Raw genomic sequence first — 24,554 nt, 5'->3', positions numbered from 1 at the left:
ACAAAACAGTAGGGAACTCAACCTCTTTCACTCCACCACAAAGTTTTGTTTTTTAAAGGGGGAGCTCGAGGACACTTCCATTAAAAAAAACTACAGCTCCCAGCATGCTTTGCGGCGGCAAACGGGGAGCCGCGTCATGCGACGCGAAATTGTGACCTCTCCTCTCCGTTTCGGCTCTCACACTAACAATTGCCTGGGCGCCTTTAGGAGAAAGGAGGGGGCAAAGGGGAGGAGGGAGGCCGTGAAAGCCCCTTCCTGCGCAGGCGCGGAAGACCGGGAAGGCGAAGAGCGAATCACAACGTAGGAAACAAAACTGCCGGCTTTCAAATCCTCCGCCTCCCATAACGCCATCGTCTTCGTAGGCTTGGGGCTGCGGTAGCGGCTGCAACGTGACAGGCTGGAACCCGGCGCTTTCGCAGGTAAGCAGCCGCGGGGTGGTCTCGTTGTGTTCGCGCGAGGAGGGGCGGGAGTTGGCTGGCTGGATTTATTAGGCAGCCTCGCCGGTAAGAGGGCGCCGGGTGGGTTTGTTTCCTCGCGTCAGCGCCGCCTCCCCGCTTTCCGCCCCGGCCATGCCAGGCGCGGCGCGTGTTGGTGCGTCAACTGGTGGGAAAGGAGGAGGCACTTGCGCGTTGCCCCTCAGGATGCACGTGTACATATCTTCCCACGGTAGATACGCTGTGCTCAGTTCGTCCGGCGGAGACGTGGATCCAAACCTCCCCGGTGGCACTAGGAGTGCTTTTTTACCAGCCCAAAACTCTCGGCCCCTTCCCTGTATGACGTCACGCCCTCGTTGGTAGTTTTAGGGCCCACTCGGGTGAGCCTGTCTAGCCTGGCTTGTGTAATTTTGTTGTGCTGTTGCGTTTTTTTTGAAGCCCGTGCATTACGGAGCGAGGGTCTCGGGTCACCTCTTTGCTCACCTTCTCTGAGTTACACTTACTTTTTTAAAGTGAGCATCTGCATGGGAGGCTGCTTATGTAGAATAGCGAGGAAGCAGACGGAACTGAGTCAATGAAGGCGTGCGGTGTATCTAGATTGGCTGAGCCATGCTCGATGACTGAAATAGCTTGCAACATTAGGAAACACGTAAGCTTCACGCATTTTCCTATTGCTTCAAGAGTAGGGTGATAAAGACAGAAAAGCAAAAGGTTTAAATAGGACTTTTGTTTGGGAAGTGATTATTCTAGTGGAAACAAGTTGACAGTCTCCTGACCTGTGTAACAAACCACTAGTAAATACTGTAATAATATTGGAGCGTTTGGGAACTGAAGAGATGGTAACAATGTGCCTTTAGCAGCACTGATAGTCACTAAAATGTTTATCAAAACAGGAGTGGAAAATTAGCTGTGGTCTAACACACAGAGCCTAGGGCTTGCCGATCAGAAGGTCAGTGGTTCGAATCCCCACAATGGGGTGAGCTGGGTGAGCTCCCGTTGCTCAGTCCCTGCTCCTGCCAATCTAGCAGTTCAAAAGCACATCAAAGTGCAATTAGATAAATAGGTACCACTCCGGCGGGAAGGTAAATAGCATTTCCGTGCACTGCTCTGGTTTGCCAGAAGCGACTTAGTCATGCTGGCCACATGACCCGGAAGCTGTATGCCGGCTCCCTCGGCCAGTAAAGCGAGATGAGCGCCGCAACCCCAGAGTCATTTGCGACTGGACCTAATGGTCAGGGGTCCCTTTATCTTTATGGGTGGGGTTTTTTTATTTAAATGTATTGTCTTCTGCAACAGTCTGAACAGAGAACTAGCAATACAATATCATGAATGGGGAAATCAAGTTAAAGTATGACAAGAAAAAAATGAGTTGATTATGTAAGAGATAGAAAGCTTGATATTCATGGAGCCATTGCCAAAAAGCTAACTTTCTCCCCACCCCAACTATACTTCTCATAGTGGTGTAATGTGAAGCCAAGCCTCTGTTGATAACTCAGTGGGTGGGGAGGGAGTGATCTTTTTAAATATGGTCCCAAATAGTGCAGAACTGAACTGGAAACCCGTGATGAGAAGCCCATAAGTAGGACATAAGCGCAACAAAACACTGCCATTCCTTTTCCCTAGCATATTCATAAGCATACTTTCTTCAGTACTGGAGATAGAATATTGCTATTGTGACAAGTACCGTAGCCACTGATAACCTTATCTTCAATGTATTTATGTAATACAGTACCTTTCAAAGTCAATCAAATTGGTATCAGTCACTACATAGTGAATCCATAGTTTAGCTATGCTGTGTTTGAAGAAGTACTTCCTTTGGCCTGTCCTGAATTTCCCATCATTCAGCTTCTTTGGATGATTCTAGGTTCTAGAGAAAAGGATGACAGACTCCACCCACTAAATAAATCCATGCCATGCATAACTATATATATTGTTACAAAAGTCCAGTGCCTGACCGGGTCACAGGGACACACACACACACACACACACAGGGTCTGTGTCCCTTTGGAGAATAGAAGACACGGCAGAGACTGTTGCGCTTTAAAAAATATGGTTTATTTGCACCTTTGGACTGCATGGTGGGAGTCCAGATCTTACAGCATGGCCAACGGCATTGTAGGCAACCTTTTCTCTCCCTGGCCAAGATGGATCTCTTCCTCCTCATTCCTTCCAGAAACCTCTGCTCAAAAGCACACTCCATCAGCTTGACAACCCTTCAAATCAGACCTCTGTCTCTGTTCACACCTGGGGGGAGGAGTTCTCCTGCCAATTGCCCTAGCTTGGCCAGGCTGGTTTGCATAGTTTCCTCAATTCATTCAATTTATTCATTCCTAGGGTTTATAGCAGGTGTCCCCAAACTAAGGCCCGCAGGCTGGATACGGCCCAAGCAAGCCAATTATTCGGCCCACGACGACGCCTGATGCCTGCTCTTACCAGCGTGGCGTGGCGTGGCTGCCATCTCCAGGACGGGACGGCGTTGGAAATAGCTTGTGCGCATGTGCAAGCATCATTTCCGGCGTACTTCTGGGTCCGCGGAGGCATGCGTACAAGCTATTTCGGGTGCTGCGCTGACCCAGAAGTGCGCTGGAAATTATGCTTGCGCATGCGCACAAGCTATTTCCAGTGCCACACCGACCCGGAAGTGCACCAGAAAAAGCGAGTTTGTGCACTCCCCCGCCCTCCGGCCCCTGGTTTAGAGGGATCCCCCCCTTGCAAATCTATACCATCATGTCTCCTTTCACCTTTTTCCTCCTCCTAAACTAAAGAGCCTAAAGAGCCTCTTTGACTACGCAAAAGCATTTGACTGTGTCGACCACAGCAAACTATGGAAAGTTCTTAAAGAAATGGGAGTGCCGGATCACCTCATCTGTCTCCTGAGAAATCTCTATTTGGGACAAGAAGCTACAGTTAGAACTGGATATGGAATAACTGATTGGTTCAAAATTGGGAAAGGAGTACGACAAGGCTGTATATTGTCTCCCTGCTTATTTAACTTATATGCAGAATTCTTCATGCGAAAGGCTGGGCTGGATGAATCCCAAACCGGAATTAAGATTGCCGGAAAAAATATCAACAACCTCAGATATGCTGATGATACAACCTTGATGGCAGAAAGTGAGGAGGAATTGAAGAACCTTTTAATGAGGGTGAAAGAGGAAAGCGCAAAATATGGTCTGAAGCTCAACATCAAAAAAACTAAGATCATGGCCACTGGTCCCATCACCTCCTGGCAAATAGAAGGGGAAGAAATGGAGGCAGTGAGAGATTTCACTTTCTTGGGTTCCATGATCACTGCAGATGGTGACAGCAGTCACGAAATTAGAAGACGCCTGCTTCTTGGGAGAAAAGCAATGACAAACCTAGACAGCATCTTAAAAAGCAAAGACATCACCTTGCCAACAAAGGTCCGTATAGTTAAAGCTATGGTTTTCCCAGTAGTAATGTACGGAAGTGAGAGCTGGACCATCAAGAAGGCTGATCGCCGAAGAATTGATGCTTTTGAATTATGGTGCTGGAGGAGACTCTTGAGAGTCCCATGGACTGCAAGAAGATCAAACCTATCCATTCTCAAGGAAATCGGCCCTGAGTGCTCACTAGAAGGACAGATCCTGAAGTTGAGGCTCCAGTACTTTGGCCACCTCATGAGAAGAGAAGACTCCCTGGAAAAGACCCTGATGTTGGGAAAGATGGAGGGCACAAGGAGAAGGGGACGACAAAGGATGAGATGGTTGGACAGTATTCTCGAAGCTACTAACATGAGTTTGGCCAAACTGCGGGAGGCAGTGAATGATAGGCGTGCCTGGCGTGCTCTGGTCCATGGGGTCACGAAGAGTCGGACACGACTGAACGACTGAACAACAACAACAAAGAGCCTCTTTCCTCAAAGAGGAGTTACTGCAGTTCATTGACAATTTGGTTGCCCGTTACAGAATATTTTCCAGTCCTACAATATCCTTTTTGAGGTGAAAGATAGACCCTGGCCAAAAATCTAGCTGCAGCGTTTTGTAGCAGTTGAAGTTTCCAAACAGTTTTCAGAGACGGTCCACATAAAGTGCCTTATGTTAACTTTGCCTAGATGTGAAAAGGGCATGACAGTGAGGAGAGCTGTTTTCTCCTGGTAAAAGTACAGCTAGTGCATCAAGCTGAAGTAGCACAAAGCAGTCCTGTCCACTGCTACTAAATGGATCTCCAAGAGCAAAGTTGGATCCAGAAGAGCTCCCAGATTGGAAACCTGCTCCTTTATGAAGAGTGCAGCCTTGTCCAGAACAGACTTTACACCCAACCCTGGATTGAGTCTCCTGATCAACAGCATTTCTGTCTTATCTGAATTGAATCTGAATTTATTAGCCCACATCCAGTCCCTCCTTAAATTCAAGCAGTGATTCAAGATCTCCCGCAACCTCTCTAGAATCAAATGGGAAAGAGAAAATTGGGTGTCCTTAGCATGTTTATTGGTTTGTTTATTTTTATTTATTTCATAAAATTTATACACCACTTGATTGTGAAAATATAAAAGCCCACCTTAAAGTGGTTGTGCTGTCACCACACCCCAGATCTCTAGAGCTTCTCTCCCACTGGTTTATGTCAGAGTTGAATAGCATGGGTCATAAGATGAAGCCTTGTTGGAACTCTTGAGGGACCAAGAAAAAGGCCCTGGGGTGAAAGTAGATAGCTCAATGAAAATGTCAACCCAGTGTGCAGTGGCTATGAAAAAGTTGATTTCAATGCTGGGGGAAATTAGGAAGGGAATTAAAAATAAAACTGCCAATATCATAACACCATTATACAAACCTATGGTGTAACCATATTTGGAATACTGTGTACAGTTCTGGTTGCCTCACCTCAAAAGGGATATTGTAGATTTGGAAAAGGGTCAGAAAAGGGCAACCAAAATGATCAAGGGGATGGAGAGACTCCCCTAGGAATGAATGTTGATTATGACAGATGCTTAGTACTGTATATTATTTAAGAATATTGTACAGGAAGATTTGTGTGCTGGATCAGCCTTTTAACAATTGGCATTCAGTGTGGACCATAAAGAAGGCTGATCGCCGAAGAATTGATGCTTTTGAATTATGGTGCTGGAAGAGACTCTTGAGAGTCCCATGGACTGCAAGAAGATCAAACCTATCCATTCTCAAAGAAATCAGCCCTGAAGGACAGATCCTGAAGTTGAGGCTCCAGTACTTTGGCCACCTCATGAGAAGAGAAGACTCCCTAGAAAAGACCCTGATGTTGGGAAAGATGGAGGGCACAAGGAGAAGGGGACGACAGAGGATGAGATGGTTGGACAGTGTTCTCGAAGCTACTAACATGAGTTTGGCCAAACTGCGAGAGGCAGTGAAGGATAGGCGTGCCTGGCGTGCTCTGGTCCATGGGGTCACGAAGAGTCGGACACGACTGAACGACTGAACAACAACAACATTCAGTGTGTTATGTGGCATACTGACTCAATTTAAAATTGAAAGAGCATGCTCAAGCAACATTTGAAATAAGAATTTGGATTGATATCCGGGGGGGGGGGGGAGAGCTAGTTAACAAAATATTAATTCCAAGAGATATAATTAGGCCTGTAGATAAATGTGACACCTCTTTTTTAAAAATAGCATGAAGGTAATCTTAATTTTAGAAGGTAGCAAACTTATGCAGTGCTGTGGACATGAGTTCTGGTGCTGAGATAGGAAGGAATAGCCACTTGTTTCTTATCTAAAAAAGTGATATTAATATAGAACAGTAATAGGTTTGCTTTGCTTACTTTGGACCGCTACACCACACATTCCACATTTTCTGGTTTCGTGGCTTGCACAATTTTAACTGTTGCAGACCATGTCATCTTTGGTGCCAATTTCTACAGCTATTCTTAGAAATTAATATAAAATAAATTATTTTAGGGTAGCTTCCCTCCGTGCTACATGATAAAGTGGACTTTTGAAATTACCCAACATGGTCAAATTGCAGCAAACATAGCAACCAGTGATTTTATTACGTAGTTGGGGGTTTCACAGTACTTGAAGGAGGTGTGTGAGAATCTGAGTTTATGATATAGTTTATCTCTGTAGATCATGGCCTAAGTATAAGATTGAAATGAGACCCTCTGTCAGGGAACTGGGGGGAGATGCCACTTCCATCGCCTGAGCTTCGCAGAGGGGTGGGAAGACCGGGAAGGCGGCATCTAAGGATGCCGCGATTCCTATGTTGGGGTCGCAGCCAGAAGAAGGCACTTCTGGATTCTTCAAACGACTAGGCAGTCATGTTTTTGGATAGCTCCGCTTGTACATAGCTTTGGCACAATAAATTAGTTTGTAGACAAGGCGGACTTTGTCGTTACTCGTGAGCAACTGCTACGCGGATCTGACACCCTCCATGATGAACTCCATGGTAACCTGGCACATTGGCACAAGCCTTACTCCAGCATCCTGAAATCAGGTATATTCTGAGTTCACACACACATCTGATTTTAAGGATTAACACAGGCAAATTGAGTTATCAAGTACAGGATACTCAGCTCCTCAGTGAGATCCATCTACACAATTGTAAGGTGATGCAAAGGTTCAGGTAATTGCTCCCTGTCACAAATCTTTCACCTTTTTGTTAAACAGTCAGGAACAGGATGACCAAAGATGAGAACTAGGCAGGAAATTCCAGAAGTAACTATGGAAATTGTAGAAACCACTCATTTCACAACCCCCTCCTTTCTCCACTGGCATGCCTTGGCAAAAAGGGTATTAAAAAACCATTAGATGCAAAGGTTAGTTAGCTCTCACAGCTCCAACAGGACAGCTTCACTTTAAGGGCACGTATACTTTCCTCCCCACCCCTCCTTCTAGTGTGGGTTTATGGCAAAATTGTCATGCCCATGCTTCTGTAGGCCTTTAGAACAGTTAGGGAATCATTTACTCTTTCATCAAAGTGTGTATGTATTGTCATTTGCTACCTGCTTAGACTGTAACTTTGCCGTCTAAAGCAGCATTTTTATATATTCTGTCACTTCTGTGTTATATAATAAACCAAGCTTCTTTTATTTCTTTGTGTAAGAGCTTCTTGTAGGCATAAGACTAAGGGTTAACACACATCCATAACAAGCACAGCTCGTAACTCCAGCAAATGATCCTAAACCTCTCAGTGGTGTGTATATGAACATACATGAGTGCTGGTGGTGCACATGTAAGTCCAGGTAACACACATTGTAACATGGTGTCAGTTGGATGTCGAATCTGGGAGCCCAGCTTCCGTGGTTCTTGCTGACTTGCAGGGGCTTGTATCTTACAGTAAACTGTGTTTACCGTTGATAGTCCTGAACTATGAGATGGATGTCTCCAATATAGCCTTCGTTGCCCCATACCACATTCTACATAGACACTGTTTTTATTGTTGTAAGTCACTTTGACACACCTTAGTGCAAAAATGTGACAAATAAATAATGATGGTAGGAAACCAGTGCCCTTAAGTAGGGAGAAACAAACTTGGGAATGGCTGCTAATCTGTGTCATCTAGCTTTGGCTCCTTTTTCATTTCCATTAAAATCCATAGTGTTGAATAGTCAAGCTGTGTATGTAACATTTGAGCTATATCAGAGTTCCTTGTTAGTGGCTGGGATTGAACCCAGCCAGAGTATATGGTCAGAGAAATGCTTCCTTCCTTCCTCCTCCAGATACAGTACTGCTAATGAGAGAAAGCGTAGGCAGTTGTTATAATGAGGAATCTGGTTGCCTATATTTCAAACTTGTCTATTCCTCAACTTCCCTGCCCTGTTGGAGCTTTTCCTTGCTCAGGCTTTGCTAGGTGTGCAGAAATCAGGAATAGGGCTTCAGAAAATCAACATTTTGTGAATGAGTGTGGAGCTGACTTTTTAAAATTATGGATATGGCTGCTTAGGTTGTGCTAGGTGATGAATATTGCCCTTCTACTAATTTGAGTTTGACACGCTTGCCCCAGTTTATCATCAGCCTCATGCAAATAATCCTCTCCTGAAATGTGCTGATGCTGAATATTAAACCAAACTGCATTATTTATGTGGAACTTAGCAGAAGCATGGTGGTACACTAGCAAACTATGCTTTGTAGCCTCTTTTCAATAGCTGTTTCCTAATCCGCAGCTCTTGGAACTGGCATGTGGTGACATGGGTGAATTATTGTTCTTTTATTTTTGCCTGCATGTGACAGGGCCTGTTTGCTATCCTCACAGGCAGTTTTCACCCCAGTGTTAGCCTGTTCTGACCTCTTTTCTCATGGCATATAATAATAAGGTAGGCAAAGATTATTACTCTACTGAAATAGTTGTTTTGCAGGAGGTTGTATGATGGTTTAACCCAGGGGTCAGAAAACTTTTTCAGCAGGGGGCGGGTCCACTGTCCCTCAGACCTTGTGGGGGGCCAGACTATATTTTTTGGGGAACAAATAATGAACGAATTCCTATGCCCCACAAATAACCCAGAGATGCATTTTAAATAAAAGCACACATTCTACTCATATAAAAACACGCTGATTCCCGGACCATCCGTGGGCCGGATTTAGAAGGCGATTGGGCCGCATCTGGCCCCCGGGCCTTAGTTTGGGGACCCCTGGTTTAACCCTTTGCTCCCCTCTCTTGGCTGTTTCCTTTTCTCCTTGAGCACTTAAGGGGTTAAGCCTTGAAAGCAGTTCTCTATCAAACAATAAATTCTACATATAATTGAACAGCACATTTTCACCCCATTGGTGGTATATGATTTCTCTCCTCTTTTTCAGCACCCTTCCCAACTGGTGATCAGTAAAGGTTGACACAATCCCAAAAAAATGGCATCAGAAGACATTTCTAAGCTGGCAGAGTCCTTTGCTAAAACACAGGTGGGCGGAGGGCAGCTGAGCTTCAAAGGCAAGAGTCTGAAGCTCAATACCGCAGAAGATGGTAAGTGGAATAGCACTGCTTTGAATGTTTTCCCAGCGTTAGATCCTGGAAAAGTCTGGCCTAATCAAATATATGTTTCCCCCCCTTTAATCTTTCTAAAATGGCGGATCTCAAATTTGGGAACAAGTAATATTCTGCTTATTCTGTGCAGCCGAAGAGGTGATTAAAGAGATTGAGGACTTTGATGGCCTGGAAGCACTACGCCTCGAAGGCAACACTGTGGGGGTGGAGGCAGCAAAGGTCATTGCCAAGGCTCTGGAGAAGAAATCTCAGCTCAAGGTGAGCATTTCAGTGGATGATGGACAGTGGAAAACTCATTATCTTGCAACTTAAATTCATTGACTGCTTGACTAGCAGATAAAACAGGCCCAGGGAGATCTGTGACTTTCACGAAACATAAGGGAAAAAATCAAAACTGTCTTAGCAATTTTGAATTATAAGTGGCATTCACCACTGTGCTTCCTGTGATTGACTCTGTTGGTAAGTGAACCTGTGGGTCTCCAGATGTTGGACTCCCAACTCCCATCATCCCCAGCCAGCCTGGCCAGCGCTCAGGGATGCTGGGAGCTATATTCTGCCATGATTTGGAGGGACACAGGCTCCCCACTCTGGATTTAAGGAAAAGTTTGAATTGGTGGAGCAAATACTGGTTGAAACCATTGTTCAAGCAAAGTTTACTATTTTTGCAGGGAACAAAATGAAATATGCTAGGTCTTACAGTAGCAGTTATGAATTCTTCAGCCATTCTCTCTTCTGCCCTCAACCTTCTGTCTGCAAAACAACCCACTGACTATTTTTTGGGTGGGGTGGTGATTGCATAGAATAGATAGACCCTTTTTTTAAAAAAAACATTGCTTCCTGCCTTCTTTATGAACTCTGAAGTAGCACTGCTTCAGCTGTAGTTACTAAGCTTGTGTGTGTATGCGGTGAGATTTTTAAATTGGTGTGCAAGATTATACTGCATATTTGAGCAAATTGAATTCCAAATGCCACTCTGCATGCCTCCTTTGGAGCATGGTGAATTTATTTATTTCACAATATTTATATACCACTTGATTACAAGCAGCAACAACAACCCTCAATGCAGTTTCCCAGAGGAATAAAGCAATGAAATTACCAGTAAAAAAAAACAGTTGAAGACAAATATTTTAAACATTTAATGAATAATTAAAACCAACAATAAGGATTAGTTTACCAAATTTCTAATCTGTATGTATTATTGCTACGTGCTGTCAAAAACCTGTTATTATAAAAAACTACTCTTGAGCAAAACATTTGATATAAAGCCTATGTAGCTCTCCATTACGCACACCAAGTAAGTGAGTACAAATACTTTGACTAATTGTGGTAGATTACAGTGTACTTTTTTTTGGAGTATGTATATAATATATATGTCTTATTTTAGAGGTGTCATTGGAGTGATATGTTCACCGGGAGACTACGATCTGAAATTCCCCCTGCTCTGGTAAGTGTAAGACTAGGTCGCTAATATTACCAAATGCCATTTTCATTATTTCTTAGTCCATGCTCTTATCATGATATTTTTCTGAGACTTTCTGAGCTTGTGGGAGCAATATATTGTATCTGTTACAGGGACTTTATGGCAAAGGTGGGGAAGCTTTATCAGCCCAAGCTTTATTAGCCTTTCTGGGTAACTTTCCGAGGGCCACATGCCAGTGGTAGGTAGAGGCAGAGGCAAAAGTGGGTGGGGCATTAAAGTTAGAAATTACCTTCGTACAGTAGGCTACTTTCTACACACAGTCATGCATGCCTTGCTATCCTCTATCCATGCAACCAAGAGGCACTGTCAGAGTTCAAGGACACAGTCATTCCAGGGAAAAAAACTTGGGCTGCAAAGCAGAGCCTGTCAAGTGTGGCCTGAGGAGAATTTCGAGGGTCTTAGGTTCCCCACCCCTGCTTCAGATAGAGACAGGGATGTGATTAATGAATGACCAAAATGAAGGTTTAAAAGAGTTGTAATTTTAAGCTTTGAAATTGGTTGTCATAGATTAATTGCCTAGAGAGATCTCTGTTGGGCAGAAATTGAGAATGATGGAATCAGTATTATAATGGTAACAGTTTAATAAATCATTAGGGCACTATAAGGAGGGCAGAGTGTCATCAGTGACTGTTTCCTCAGTCCTCTTTGCTTGGTGTCACAGCATATCTGTTGCTGGAAAAAAGGCCAGGAGGAAACAGAAACACAGCATCCAGGTAGATGGGTGTGACTTGTTCTTCCCAGCTGCTTGTGTTGCCCCTCCTTGGCACAGCCATGGCACATAGGACACGAAACAGAGCAGCTGCCCGCCTACCTGCAACTTCTCCATTTTATGAACGAGAAGGAGCGTCTCAAGGCTGCTAGCGGATGATGAGTGAAAAGAGACAGCAAGAAATGGCTGTAGGGCAGATCTCTGTCCTCTGCAGTAGACAGGGGCTTTGTGCCAAATTTACCTTTTGTTCATCTTTCAGATTGCACTTGGAGAGGCCATTGTTTCTGCTGGCTGCCAGCTTACAGAGCTGGATCTGAGTGACAATGCCTTTGGACCAGATGGAGTGCGTGGATTTGAGGCACTTCTGAAAAGCCCTGCCTGTTTCACCCTGCAGGAACTCAAGCTAAACAATTGTGGCATGGGCATTGGTGGTGGCAAGGTAAGGGCATTTTCTGGGTGGGGAATCCAATCTTCACAGCAGGGTGAAACCTGAAATCCCCACTATTGGGGCTTCCTGCCTATTCATCATGTGATGTCACATTTCCCCCTTAAAGTGGAACTTGAATGCAAGTTGTACTGCAAAGGGAAGATCCCAGCAGGGTTGTGTGAAGTCACTTCTTGTCAGTTGATTGACACTGTCTTCAAACCCTATTTCTGACAAGTGTTGACTATTCAGAAGCTTTGATTTAGAGCTTTTGAGTAAAACCGGTTCCAGAAGGGCTTCTGTTTGCCAACAAGTTTTTTTATTGCTTCAGATTGTTGTCTGCATTAAAATCTCCACAAGCTGACCAGGGTGGGCTGATGGATATTTTAAAAAATGACTAAAGCATTCCTTTGCCTGCCATAGAAGGGGTTTGTTTTTGTTTTTTTGAGAGGGGTGGGAGAACCAAGACCCTAATTTGGGGGCCTGTGTCCTTATCTCACACACATGGAAATCTGAGTTGAGGACACACAACAGAATCATTGCATCTTACTAACCTACATTCCCCTCATGATATCACTGCTGGGAATAGCCTTCAGTGGTGTGTAATATTTTCTGCAGAGTGCCTGCATTATGTATGTATAGGAAGTGATAGCTTAAATGTGTACCTTACAGGAATGGAATCCCTCAGGCCAAAATGACATTATAGTAGCATAAACTGTCTGGTATTATTATTATTATTATTTTAGATCTTGGCTGCAGCTTTGAAAGAGTGTCACAGGAAATCAAGTGTTCAAGGCAAGCCTTTGGCTCTGAAAGTATTTGTGGCTGGCAGGAACCGCCTGGAAAATGATGGTGCAACTGCTCTTGCTGAGGCATTCAGCGTAAGTACAAAAAGCAGGCCTTTGAGACAGGAAGTTTGCCCTGACATTTGTTGCATGGGGAGGGATGCTCTTAGCCATTGGTGTCAATGAACATGCATATTCTTCCTCCAAAGTGTGTTGTGGTGCCCTTTAAAAAAACGAATTCCTTTTGCTACAATGCTACTGTGTCCTGCATTGAATGGTATTAGTAGTGATCAAGTTCGTTGCAGCATCAGAAAAGGCCATTTGAGGCAGCCTAAGTCACCTGTGTTGATACAAGAAGCGGCTTGCCAGGTAGAGTGGCACCACTGTGCTAGCTTGCCGGAAGATGGGTGCTATTGTTTATCAGGAGGGGCAGAGTGGAAAGGAGGTTGATGCGGAGCAAACACACTGGCAGAGCCAATCTAGGGCTCCTGCTGGTGCTTTTGCACCACATTGACCTCCCTGCTCCATTGGCCCTCTCCCCCTGGTAAGCAACAGCAACTCACCTGCAGTATTTCTCAGTTGGTGGGCCAGGGACTACCAGTGGACGGCATTCCACTTTTAAGTGGGCCTCAGTTCTTCTTACTCACCCACCCTGCATTTGGCTGTGCTGCAGAATTTTTGTTGGACCAGTGCCAGCACCAAAAGCTCACCACATGCAGAGTAAAAGTGGTTGGGGGAAGAAGTGTGGAGGAAAGAGAGATGATTTCACTCTGAAGAGAAAGGGCAAGAGGAGGTGTTGAACTAAATTAGAAAGAGACAAAAACTAATATTTTAAAAAGTAAATAAAGCAGGATGAGTAAGCAATGGGACAAGAAAGGAAAGTTGTTTTGAGTCTCAACATTCTGGAATCAGGAATGCGCTTAGGCTTTTCATTATTCAAATTAGCCAATCACTTTTGATCACTAAATAGTATACAAAGGGTTCAGACAGAATACCCCAAGACAATTGTGGAAGATGGAGAGAAAAGGATCTGAGAACACCACTCTCCTAGAATTATCACCTATGACATGAACTTTATTTGCTTTCCATTCTGTTTTTGCCCCTTCAGGTTATTGGGACTCTAGAAGAAGTTCACATGCCACAAAATGGAATCAACCATCCAGGAATTACAGCCTTAGCTGAGGCTTTTGCTGTCAATCCCTTGCTGAGGGTGATCAACCTGAACGATAACACTTTTACAGAGAAGGGAGCTGTGGCCATGGCAGAGGTGAGCTCCTTTCACTTAATCCCTCTTGATTCTAACAGTGACTTGGGCCAGGAAATGCTGAGAAAGTGTAGGGGAGGAAACACTTTCCTTAGGATTAAGTTGGTCTTGTGTGGTCTTGCACAGTCAAGTAGAATAGTGAGTGGAATAATGTTCTCTATTCCATACAGACCCTCAAGAAACTCAGACAAGTGGAAGTGATCAACTTTGGTGATTGCCTAGTACGTTCCAAGGGTGCTGTTGCCATTGCTGAAGCTGTTCATGAAGGACTCCATAAATTAAAGGTATTGGCTACAACTTAATCTTTCAAGATACTGTATTTTGTTAAGCTGCTTGGGAGAAATCTGAGTGATTAAGGGAGATTTCAAATAGGAAATACTCTTTTTTTGTCCATCTCCCCATACCCTGTTTAATTCAAAAACCCTGAAATAGGGATTGACAAAATACACGACTACTCATTTTCGTGCCTGTGGGTGAGTTGCATCTTAATGCTAAAGGCACCATTATGAACTGATGCCAAAACATAGCCACTAAGCGTGAATACATCCCAAGCCACTTGGCATGATGGAAGAACGACATTTATTCTGTTTGAGAGAAATGTTAGTGTTTTGCATCCATTTAATATGAAATTTGGTTTAGAGGTAGTGTACTGAATCTAAAACTACAAAGAGTCAACATAAACCTTCATCTAGGATTTATTTCTGTGGTTCTTAAAAAGAAAACCAAGCACTATTTGCCATCTCTTAAACAAGGTTATTCATAACTTAGTCATTTCTCCCCTAACCCCATCACTACCTTTTTAATGAAGCTTTTTTTGGATTCCTGATTTGGTGCTTTGTAATGTGAATTGTAGACATACCTGGCTTGAACATGCAAAATATGTGTCTAATTTTTTAAAAAATATTCCTCTAAAACCATAACTTCTGTCTGTTTAGGAACTCAACTTGTCTTTCTGTGAAATCAAGCGAGATGCTGCTCTAATTATTGCTGAGGCTACTGAGGACAAGTCGGAGCTACAGAAGCTGGATCTCAATGGTATGAGGCTTATGATGTCAGTGTCAAAAATGTTTTACTAGAAATCTGTAGCTGGATAATTGCCTGGTTCATTCAGGTCAGCATGTGAATACTGTATGCCTCAGTTCCCTCTCTTCCCCAACCTTCTGTTTAACCCAACCTTCCCATAGGTTCTTGGTCCATTGCCCACCCCACACACTTGCTTCTCCAATCCTGTCTCTGAGATTCCTGTCCTTTAGCTTCCCTAACTAATTGAATCTCATGTCAATTAGCCGTGCAATACTACTGTAGTTCCTAGAGCCTTTGCAGGGTCTTAGTCCTAGCCAAAGTGATTTTCTCTCCCAGAAGATGAATAGGAAACATTCTTACATATTGTTCCCTGAGCATATATTGTTAGGATCGTCTGATTCGCATGTAGGACCCTGGCAGAGACACATGCCCTACTGGCATGTTCTCTCCCTCCTGATCGGACATTCGGGAGCTTCAAAAGCTTTCTCCAGCCCGAACATCACAGCGACTGATACCAAAAGGCATTAACACGCTTAGGGATCCTGCAGAGTGTTAGCAGTTTGCATAACAGAACTCAGTAGCACAGCATTTTGTCTAATCTACTTTATTTACATATAATACACTCGGAGCATTCTGACTTAGCTCCTTCCTCTTTCTCATCAGACAGCAAAGAGAGAGTACAAAGGACAATAGTCCCACATCACAGAACACAGTAACACAAAACATCCTGTCTCTGTCACTTCCCACACTGTGGAATGAAAACATACACCGTCATGTGATAGACAACAATCCCATGACTGCAAACACAGAGCAAGAATCCTAACATATATAATGTTCATGAATATTCTATATCACCACTACAACTTAGCCATTTTGTGTCAGAGACTTCACTACCAAAGTACAATATACTTGATTTTTAAACACTATTCCACATTGACCCAGCAAACCCAACTGAAGTGGCATTTCCTTCAGAACACGTCCCATGATTGGGCATTTAAGTATTAAAGTTGTTCATATAAAGATAATACTGAAGCAATAACTGTTTCATTCCCAACAGTTTGTATTGCTAGACAAATGCCTTTATGGCAGCTGTAGAGTTTTTGTTGGGTGCATGTGGCACAAGAAGCTCAGTCAAGTAGTTAAGCTCACAACAGAAAACAGCTGTTTAGCAGAGTGGTCTTTACTGGGCCAACACCAACATACACCCCTTTACATACACACAGAGATGGTACAAGTAGCCTTCTCCCTCTCAACGCAGAGAGAGTTCTTTGTTTCAAAGTTATTGCTGTGTTAAAGTCCACAGCCAAGTCCTAAGCTTGGTTGCTGCAAAGTCTTGCAACTGATAGGGTTCTCTGAGTTCTGAAGTCTGGCAATTTTCCAACTTCTTCCTCAACATCTTCAAAGTCCTCCCTTAAATCCATAGTCCCAACAGATTTGTTGTTGTTGTTCAGTCATTCAGTCGCGTCCGACTCTTCGTGACCCCATGGACCAGAGCACGCCAGGCACGCCTATCCTTCACTGCCTCTCGCAGTTTGCCCTCCATCTTTCCCAACATCAGGGTCTTTTCTAGGGAGTCTTCTCTTCTCATGAGGTGGCCAAAGTACTGGAGCCTCAACTTCAGGATCTGTCCTTCTAGTGAGCACTCAGGGCTGATTTCTTTAAGAAGTCCCAACAGATAGCAGTCAGCAATTCCTGAAATCTCCTCCCACGACCCACAGAGTTTTGCCCTTTTCTACGTAAAATTACTTGCCAAATCTGCCCGGTGACACATATAAGAAAGTCACAGGATGGCTGCAGGTGCATTGTGGGAATTACAGTATTTGCTGATGTCTGTCCTTGCCACAGGGAATTGTTTTGGAGAGGAGGGCTGTGAGCAGCTCCAAGAGATCCTTGAAGGCTTCAACATGGCAGAAGTGCTTGGATCTCTGAGGTAAGATATATGAAGAAGCTACAGTAATCTGCTGCTAGAGTTCCTTGAGTCTCTAGTGAAGCTGCATGCAAATAGTGCTGCTTGTGAAATGGCCATTTCTCCAACATCTCCAACAGTAGATAAGCTCGGGCTCCTAATTGGTTTTGCTGTTTTTATAACAACCATTCTAGGAGTGTTACAGCGGAATAAATCTGACTCGGGGGCCCTTGACATGCCCATTTCTTGATCGGTTGGCCTGAGTTTTTCGTTCCTTAAAACCTAAATTGTATTGACCCTCTTTGGAAATGGCTTACTCCTTATGTTCATAACTAACTCAAATCCATTGATCTCAGTGAGTCCACTCTGAGTACGATTGGGTCATATACCACCAGTTTTCTAGGAGCTGTACAAAGATTAAATGTCAAATGCATCTCTGTCCACGAGGTAACAGTCTAACATTCACAAAAGAAAAGAAAAAGGGGATGGGATAGGAACTGGAAAACAATCAAATTCGGTCACTGATGAAGGCTCTGGGGAAACAATTTATTATTTATACAAATATTTATAAACTACCCACTTATATAACACATCAAGGTGGTGTACAGAAATATGTAAAAATAGAATAGAACATAAAATACCATTAAGAACAAAATAAAAAAATTCCTTCCAGTAATGCTACTGGAAGGAATTTTTTTTTTTTTTTTTTTTTTACTATGGCAGACCAACATGGCTACCTACCTGTAACTGAAACATTAAGAACAGTACAGTGATGGATGCTATCCACTTCTGAGGTCCAACTGCTGCTCCTTGAAAGGACCACTAGGGAGAATAACCACTCCTACAAGTGTGCTTCTTTCCATCTTTGCCACTAGAGCTTCCTTTATTTGTGTTTAGGATTATTTAGTGTAGATTGTTACAAACTGACTGGCAATAAAATGCTTGCGTACGGCATGAAGCAGCTATATTCATAACATTCTCTCCCACGCTTGTCCACCTAGTGATGATGATGGAGAAGATGACGATGATGATGAAGATGACGACGATGAAGTGGAGGAGGAGGAAGAGGAGGAGGAGGAGGAAGAGGAGGAGGAAGAAGAAGAACCAACTCAGTTGCAGGAGAGAGGCCAGGGAGAGCAAGAATCACTGACGCCTAAAAAAATCTTGGAGGCACATGTAAGTATGAACAGATCCCGTTACTTTCACATAGAGGGAAAATAGCTGTAGATGAAGTGATATGGGGTGGGAAAGTGTTCTGTAAGATTTCTACTGCCATATTTTTCATTGTAATTTTTCCATTTCCAACAATGCAGCGTTGCATAAAATTAATTAAAATGTACTGAGTGAATACAAGTCAAATTGGGCAGCTAAGCGAGTATTTCGATTCAAACATTTTTAGCTACTGGAAAAACCTTTGAGTTGTTTTTACAAACTTTAAGCACTACCGCCCTGATTCACAGGTCACATTAAACCATAGGTTAAAACAAATTGTGGTTTAATGTGAGCAAGTAGCATGCAGAAATGGACTGCTCTAAAGTTGCTGCTGCATCACAGTCTTCCAGCCTAATTAGAAGCTCAGGTTCAGATGAGAAATAAAGCCAGACTCTGGCTTGTTTCAGCCATGGCAGGGGAGGGGCACCACAGGAACATTTGAGCAGTATGCATCAGTATTCTGCTTGTTCACATTAAACTATAGTGTTAAATTGTGGTTTAATGTGACATGTGAACGGGGCTAACAAAAGTTAGCCTACTAAATTTAAAGCAGAAATGCTAAATCAGACTCTAGTCTAACTCTCCAGGGACCACATGCCTTCAGAGAGCTAGGACTCCCAGTGAGTGGCATCATCCCACACTCTTGGACAGATGCACAAACCGTACACACACACACACACACACACAGAGAGAGAGAGAGAGAGAGAGAGAGCTCTCTACCCCCCTTTCTCTTTCTTTTTCTCCCACTTTGTTTCTTCCCTGTGCACCATCCCTTTTTAGTCCATTGGAAGGGATAATTCAGGAACAACTAAAGCTGCTCCCTCTTCATCCCAAACAACAGAGCAGTTTCTGGAGGAAACTGCTTTCCCACAATTCTCCCCCACAACTGAGCAGTGGTAAAGAGGGAGCTGCCCTTGTAGGTTTCACTGCGTCAAGGCGTTCCAGTTGCCTTGATGCAGTGGCTTGTAACAGAGAAAGGTTTCTTGGACCCTCATTTTTCCTGAGGCGCAAGACTTCAGTGATAGGAAGGTATTTTTGCTGTGGCCTTAGTATGTTTGATGGAAAGGCTCGGCAGGGCAGATTTAGGGTGTTGTAATATAGCATTAGGCTCTTCTCCACTAATTTATTTATGACGACCTTCCCTGTTGCTGCAACTTTTTGGGGGGACCTGCCTTTCCCTCCACTTCTCATCTACAGCACTAGAGTTCTGGCGCTTTTGAATTTTCTGGGGAATTACTAGGGCACACTAATTTTCAGGGCTGTCTCTTCCAGGATTCTACTCCAGTGGTTTCTCCTTCTCTCACTCCTGTGGATGTTGGCACTTTTCTTGCTTTTCCATCCCCAGAGAAACTGTTGCGACTAGGCCCTAAATGCTCCACCTTAATAGCACAGCAGGTAAGTCACAGCTGTTTTTCATGAGTCGAGTCGTGGGGGGTTGTTGTTTTTGCAAAGCTACAGTTTGAGATTGGAATTTATTAGGTGTTTCAGAGGATTCAGTGTACAAATACTTATATAACTTCAGGAAGGCTACAAAATATGCTTGAGTATAATTAGCCTTATCTGTATTCTTCCCCCTGAAAATCATAATAATAATATTTATACCCCACCCATCTGGCTGGGTTTCCCATGCTTGCTACTTGTTGAAATAGCTGGGGATGTAGGTGTCATGCATGGGCTGCAACTCCAGGCATAATGGCCATGGACTAGTTGTTCTTTCAAGCAGCAAAAATACCTTGTCATTGACTCTGCATTTTTTGATTCTGGAATTACGTTTCTTCTAGACAGACACATCTGACACAGAGAAAGTTGTTACGGTTTTTCTGAAGATATCTTCTGTGTTCAAAGATGAACCAACAGTAAAATCAGCAGTGAATGAAACAACAGGTGAGCCCTGGGAACTTTGGCCAAAAGAATTACGGCAAAGAGCAGGCTATCAGGCTCAGTCGCTATGGCCGGGGTGGCTAGCCTTTTATTAGCTGAAGGGCTGCATTGGCCAATGGTCAATTGCATTGAAGACAGGGTTCAAGGGGGCATGACCAATTTTTAATTATTAGTTTTGCTAAGAAAAGACACATTTTGGTGGGTCTTGAGGTGGTCATAAAAACCTTTTTTGGCATCACAGCAGGGAGCCTATGGGAGCAGTCAGTAAAAATTAAGTATTTTTTTCTAATAACCAATTTTTTAGGTTAGGGATATTGTGGGGGACACAAAAATGCTATAGGAAGAGCTATATGCAGCTGCAGATTAGCCACCATATGCAGATACCAGCTAAGTTCTGTGACCCACCAGGTTCCTAGTGTCTTTCTTTTGGCCAACTGCCTTCAGGACTGTAAAGCTTGAGAGCCTCTTTCCCTGAAAAAATGAAACCTGCCATTCTCTTTTTTTTCAGATGCCATGATGAGAGAAGCTTTTTCATCAGCTACCTTCAATTCTGATGCTTTCATTACCAGCCTCCTGATTCACATGGGTTTGCTCAAGGTGAGAGGAGAAGCAAATGATTTGTGGCAACTGTGAGGTGTGGTCTGTATAAGCAAACTGCACCCTTGTTCGAAAAATCACAGAGATTTAGAAGACCAAGATAACCGCTTGTAGAAGGTGTTCTTTCTCTGTGACTATATAAGGCTTCTATGCATATCTGGTGATAAGTGATAACAGAAACCTGTTCTCTATACCAGGTATTCTAAAAAGTACCCATTTCTGCTCTTGGCAAATGGAAGGCATGTGGTAGGAATAGAAAACAAATAGTACACTTGCATAGACAGGGCCTTGATCAAGTACCTATTGTGCTCAAGCAACAGCTAAGTGTGAAATTTTACCTTCTCGTCACCCATCTATCCCAAATGCATCCACTTGAGGGCTTTTTCTGCCCTTTAAAAAGGGTAGAAATGATATGGCAGCTGGATGTCCTGTAAGAGCCAGTGTGGTGTATTGGTTAAGAGTGGTAGACTCGTAATCTGGGGAACCGGGTTCGTGTCTCCGCTCCTCCACATGCAGCTGCTGGGTGACCTTGGGCTAGTCACACTTCTTTGGAGTCTCTCAGCCCCACTCACCTCACAGAGTGTTTGTTGTGGGGGAGGAAGGGAAAGGAGAATGTTAGCCGCTTTGAGACTCCTTCAGGTAGTGATAAAGCGGGATATCAAATCCAAACTCTTCTAAGGCCAGGAGGGACACTGAGCACATGCCGTAATTCTGTGCTTTCATTTCTCAGGCCAAAAATTGTCTGGGCTTTGAAAGGCTCTAGGGTAGGCAGCCATGAAGGGATGGGGGAGAAACAGGGAACACTGGTATCTGAACTGCACCATCTCAGCAAATTTATCTATTCAACACAATTTAAATATACTCCTTGATTGTAAAAATCAGCCGCCTCTTAGTGGTCTCAGAACGATCCCAGATACTCATTTGTATCTCATGCATGTCTGCTTATATCTTCCAGAGTGAAGAGAAGATCAAGGCTGTACCAAGCCTTTACGGCCCTTTGATGACTCTGAACCACATGGTCCAGCAGGATTATTTCCCTAAATCTCTTGTACCAGTTCTCTTGGCCTTTGTTACAAAGTGAGTATTGCGCCTTTCTCAATAAGAAAAATTAGCAACACCTGCCGCTCCCAGAGAACAGAGACACATCATATTGCTGGATCCAGCAGAAACCTCTCAGCCCAAGACATGATATTGCAAAGGGCTTAAACGTCAGCCATAATCTGTAATGACATCTTACTATTTTGCTGAAAAGCCTTTTTTGGTTGGTTGGTTGGTTGGTTGGTTGGTTGGCTGGTTTCTTTAAGGGTGATAGATATCCAGCCTTGGAATGGGGCCTTCTGAAGGGCTCAAATTTTACTCCTTAACTGCAAATGAAATGGGCGATGCTGGCAGATTGGTTTTTGCCAAAGAGGAACTTAATTCTACTACCTTAACTATAGCTTCTGTTTACCATCCCTTCCTAAAAATACCCTTTTACTCAGCCTGGATAGCTCAGTTGGTTGGAATGTGGTGTTGATAATGCCAAGGTTGCTGGTTCATTCCCATATGGGACAGCTGCATGTTCCTGCATTGCAGGGGGTTGGACTAGATGATCCTCAGGGTCCCTTTCAACTCTACAGTTAGGTTTCTAAACCAGGGGTCGCCAAACTTACCTGGCCTCGGGCTGGTTCCTCTGGCGCCGATTGTGCAGTGGGGCAGGGGAGTGTGCGCCCATATGTGCGCGCACTCGCTTTTTCCGGTGCGGCTCCGGAAATAGCTTGTGTGCATGCACACGGGCCTCCGCAGACCCAGAAGTGCGCGGAAAATGATGCTTGTGCATTGCAAAAGCTATTTCCGGCACTGTGCCACGCCGAAAATGACACATGCGCAAAAGCTATTTCCGGTGCCGTGCCAGTAAGAGCGGGTGGCGGGAGTCGTTGGGGGCCAGATAATTGGCTCATCCAGTCCGCAGTCCTTAGTTTGGGGACCCCTGTTCTAAACTGATGTCTTTTCAAGAAGGTGCAATAATGTTAGATGGTGATTTAAATAGGATTTGTGATGTTCACATGGATAGAAGGGGTTCCATACCTTTGAAAATGCAAGCCAAGGCCTTTTGCCAAAGTGCTACAAGACTTTAATTTCATTGGTGCTTGGTGTTTGCTTCATCTGACCCCAAGAGACTTTAGTTTCTGTTCTCATCCTTATGAGCAGTACAGTTGTATCCATGTTGCTCTTTTTTCTTCCATTGAACCTCATAAGATCATGCAAGTGGGTATTGGCAGTCAGACGGTCTCGGACCATGCTCCAGTGTGAGCAGTAATACAAATATTCAATGAAGTTGCACTGTCCTTTTCTTTGCAATTTCCCCCATGCTGTTGCAGCACCACCTGGTGGTTGACCACATCGTGGCAGAATTGAAGTCATATTAAATAGTGGGAAATGAATATTATATATAGAGAGATAGAGAGAGAGAATATTGTCCTGGATAGACTTCTGTCAGTGCAGAACTTCTTTGTTCCACGCCTCACTCTTGCTACAGATTGACTCCTGTTTCTGCCCCACAACCCCATTTTCCCGTGGTACACTTTGTTCTGTACTCCATAGTTACACCAAAATAATCCTGATAGGCCAGGGTTGGCTAACCTGTGACCTTCCAGATGTTGTTGGGCTGCATCTCCCATCATCCTGCATGGACCATAGCTAGGATGCTGAGTCCAACAACATCTGGGCAGCCAGTTAGCCCCTGCCTCCCGTTTTAGACCATGGGGCCTACATGTACATGGGACACATAAAAGTGTATGACTGTTGCATTGTGGGAAATCTTGAGTATTTTTTAAAGCACCTAGCAATTGCAGCTGCTTATGGCAGATTCCAGGACTCCGTAACTGAACTCAAAAGGGACAGAGAATATCTGTTGATCCAAGTACAAATTCATTAATACTGATCCCTTCTTCTATTTCCATTTTATCTTTGCAGACCCAATCATGCTTTGGATTCCTGTTCCTTTGCCCGCCACTTGCTCTTACAAACCCTCCACCAGCTGTAATACACAGGACAAAGGGACTTACAGACAAAGGGACTTACGGATAAAACATTCTGCCTCTCTTGACACCAGGATGTCTGGCTACCTACTGCTACCTAAAGCTTTGAGGAAGTCTGCCATGTGCTTTTTTAAAAAAAAACAGCAACAACATGTTTGTGGTTTTTTTTGAAGGGGCTGTGTGTTTTTAAGCTCTTTTTTCCAAAGTGAACTCTGCCTTCCCCAGTGTAAATACTTTGTTGTTTTCCCCCCATCCCCCTTTCTCTGAGTCTTCCCTCAGCTTTTCTGCATTTTGTTTAGCTGAAACTTCTGTTTCCAAATTCAGGACTTTGGACCCACTAAATGGCTTAAATTGAACTGTTTGTCAGAGGACCATCTCTCATGGGGTAACAGAAAATCCTGACGGTAACTTTTTTACTGCACTGTCCTATGAGCTTTGGGGGAGCAATTCTTCCAGCTCTAGGCCAGCACCAGGTATAAAGCAATGTCACTATTTTTGCTGTTTCTCAGAAATTTAGGTTATTATAATTGTGTGGACTGTGACATATATTCCTAATTGGGGATATTTCATTGGTTGTTGGATCATCATGAGTGATCCTTTGCCATTTATTCACCGATGTTTCTCATTGAAATGACTGATTCTGGTGGCCTGCAAGAAAACTGCTAGTAATATTTCTAAGCATAAAAGCTCTCAATTAAAATAGGTTTGGTTCGGTATAAGAAAAATCAATATTGGCTCTCCTTGGAATCATTCTGTTCATATTTCCTCTTATACCTTGAGTAAAGAAAGTTATTGTGTTTGGATTGTTAGAAGCATAAATTTGGCTCATTGGACAGTGCAGAACTGGAAATAAGCAACCCTTCATATAATTCAACAATACCGCCATTTTTAGTTCAAATTTTGTTGTCTTCA

General features: G+C 43.7%; 1 protein-coding gene across 1 annotated transcript; it reads left to right on the top strand.

The window, feature by feature from the left end:
- The first annotated feature begins 245 nt into the window (after window positions 1-245).
- On the top strand, window positions 246-24,371 carry RANGAP1 (Ran GTPase activating protein 1). Its single transcript, XM_033161670.1, has 16 exons — window positions 246-419; window positions 9,161-9,320; window positions 9,472-9,599; window positions 10,726-10,785; window positions 11,790-11,969; window positions 12,701-12,835; window positions 13,848-14,006; window positions 14,174-14,287; window positions 14,939-15,038; window positions 16,872-16,956; window positions 17,934-18,108; window positions 19,417-19,539; window positions 19,926-20,028; window positions 20,534-20,622; window positions 21,578-21,699; window positions 23,578-24,371. Exons 2-16 carry the CDS (start codon window positions 9,209-9,211, stop codon window positions 23,645-23,647), a joined length of 1,755 nt encoding a protein of 584 aa, XP_033017561.1. The 5' UTR covers window positions 246-419; window positions 9,161-9,208; the 3' UTR covers window positions 23,648-24,371.
- Window positions 24,372-24,554: the final 183 nt, after the last annotated feature.

Source organism: Lacerta agilis, chromosome 10 (assembly GCF_009819535.1).
Source record: "Lacerta agilis isolate rLacAgi1 chromosome 10, rLacAgi1.pri, whole genome shotgun sequence".
NCBI classification, from domain to species: domain Eukaryota; kingdom Metazoa; phylum Chordata; class Lepidosauria; order Squamata; family Lacertidae; genus Lacerta; species Lacerta agilis.
Note: the sequence above shows the minus strand (reverse complement) of the source record. Positions and strands in the feature narration are given on the sequence as shown.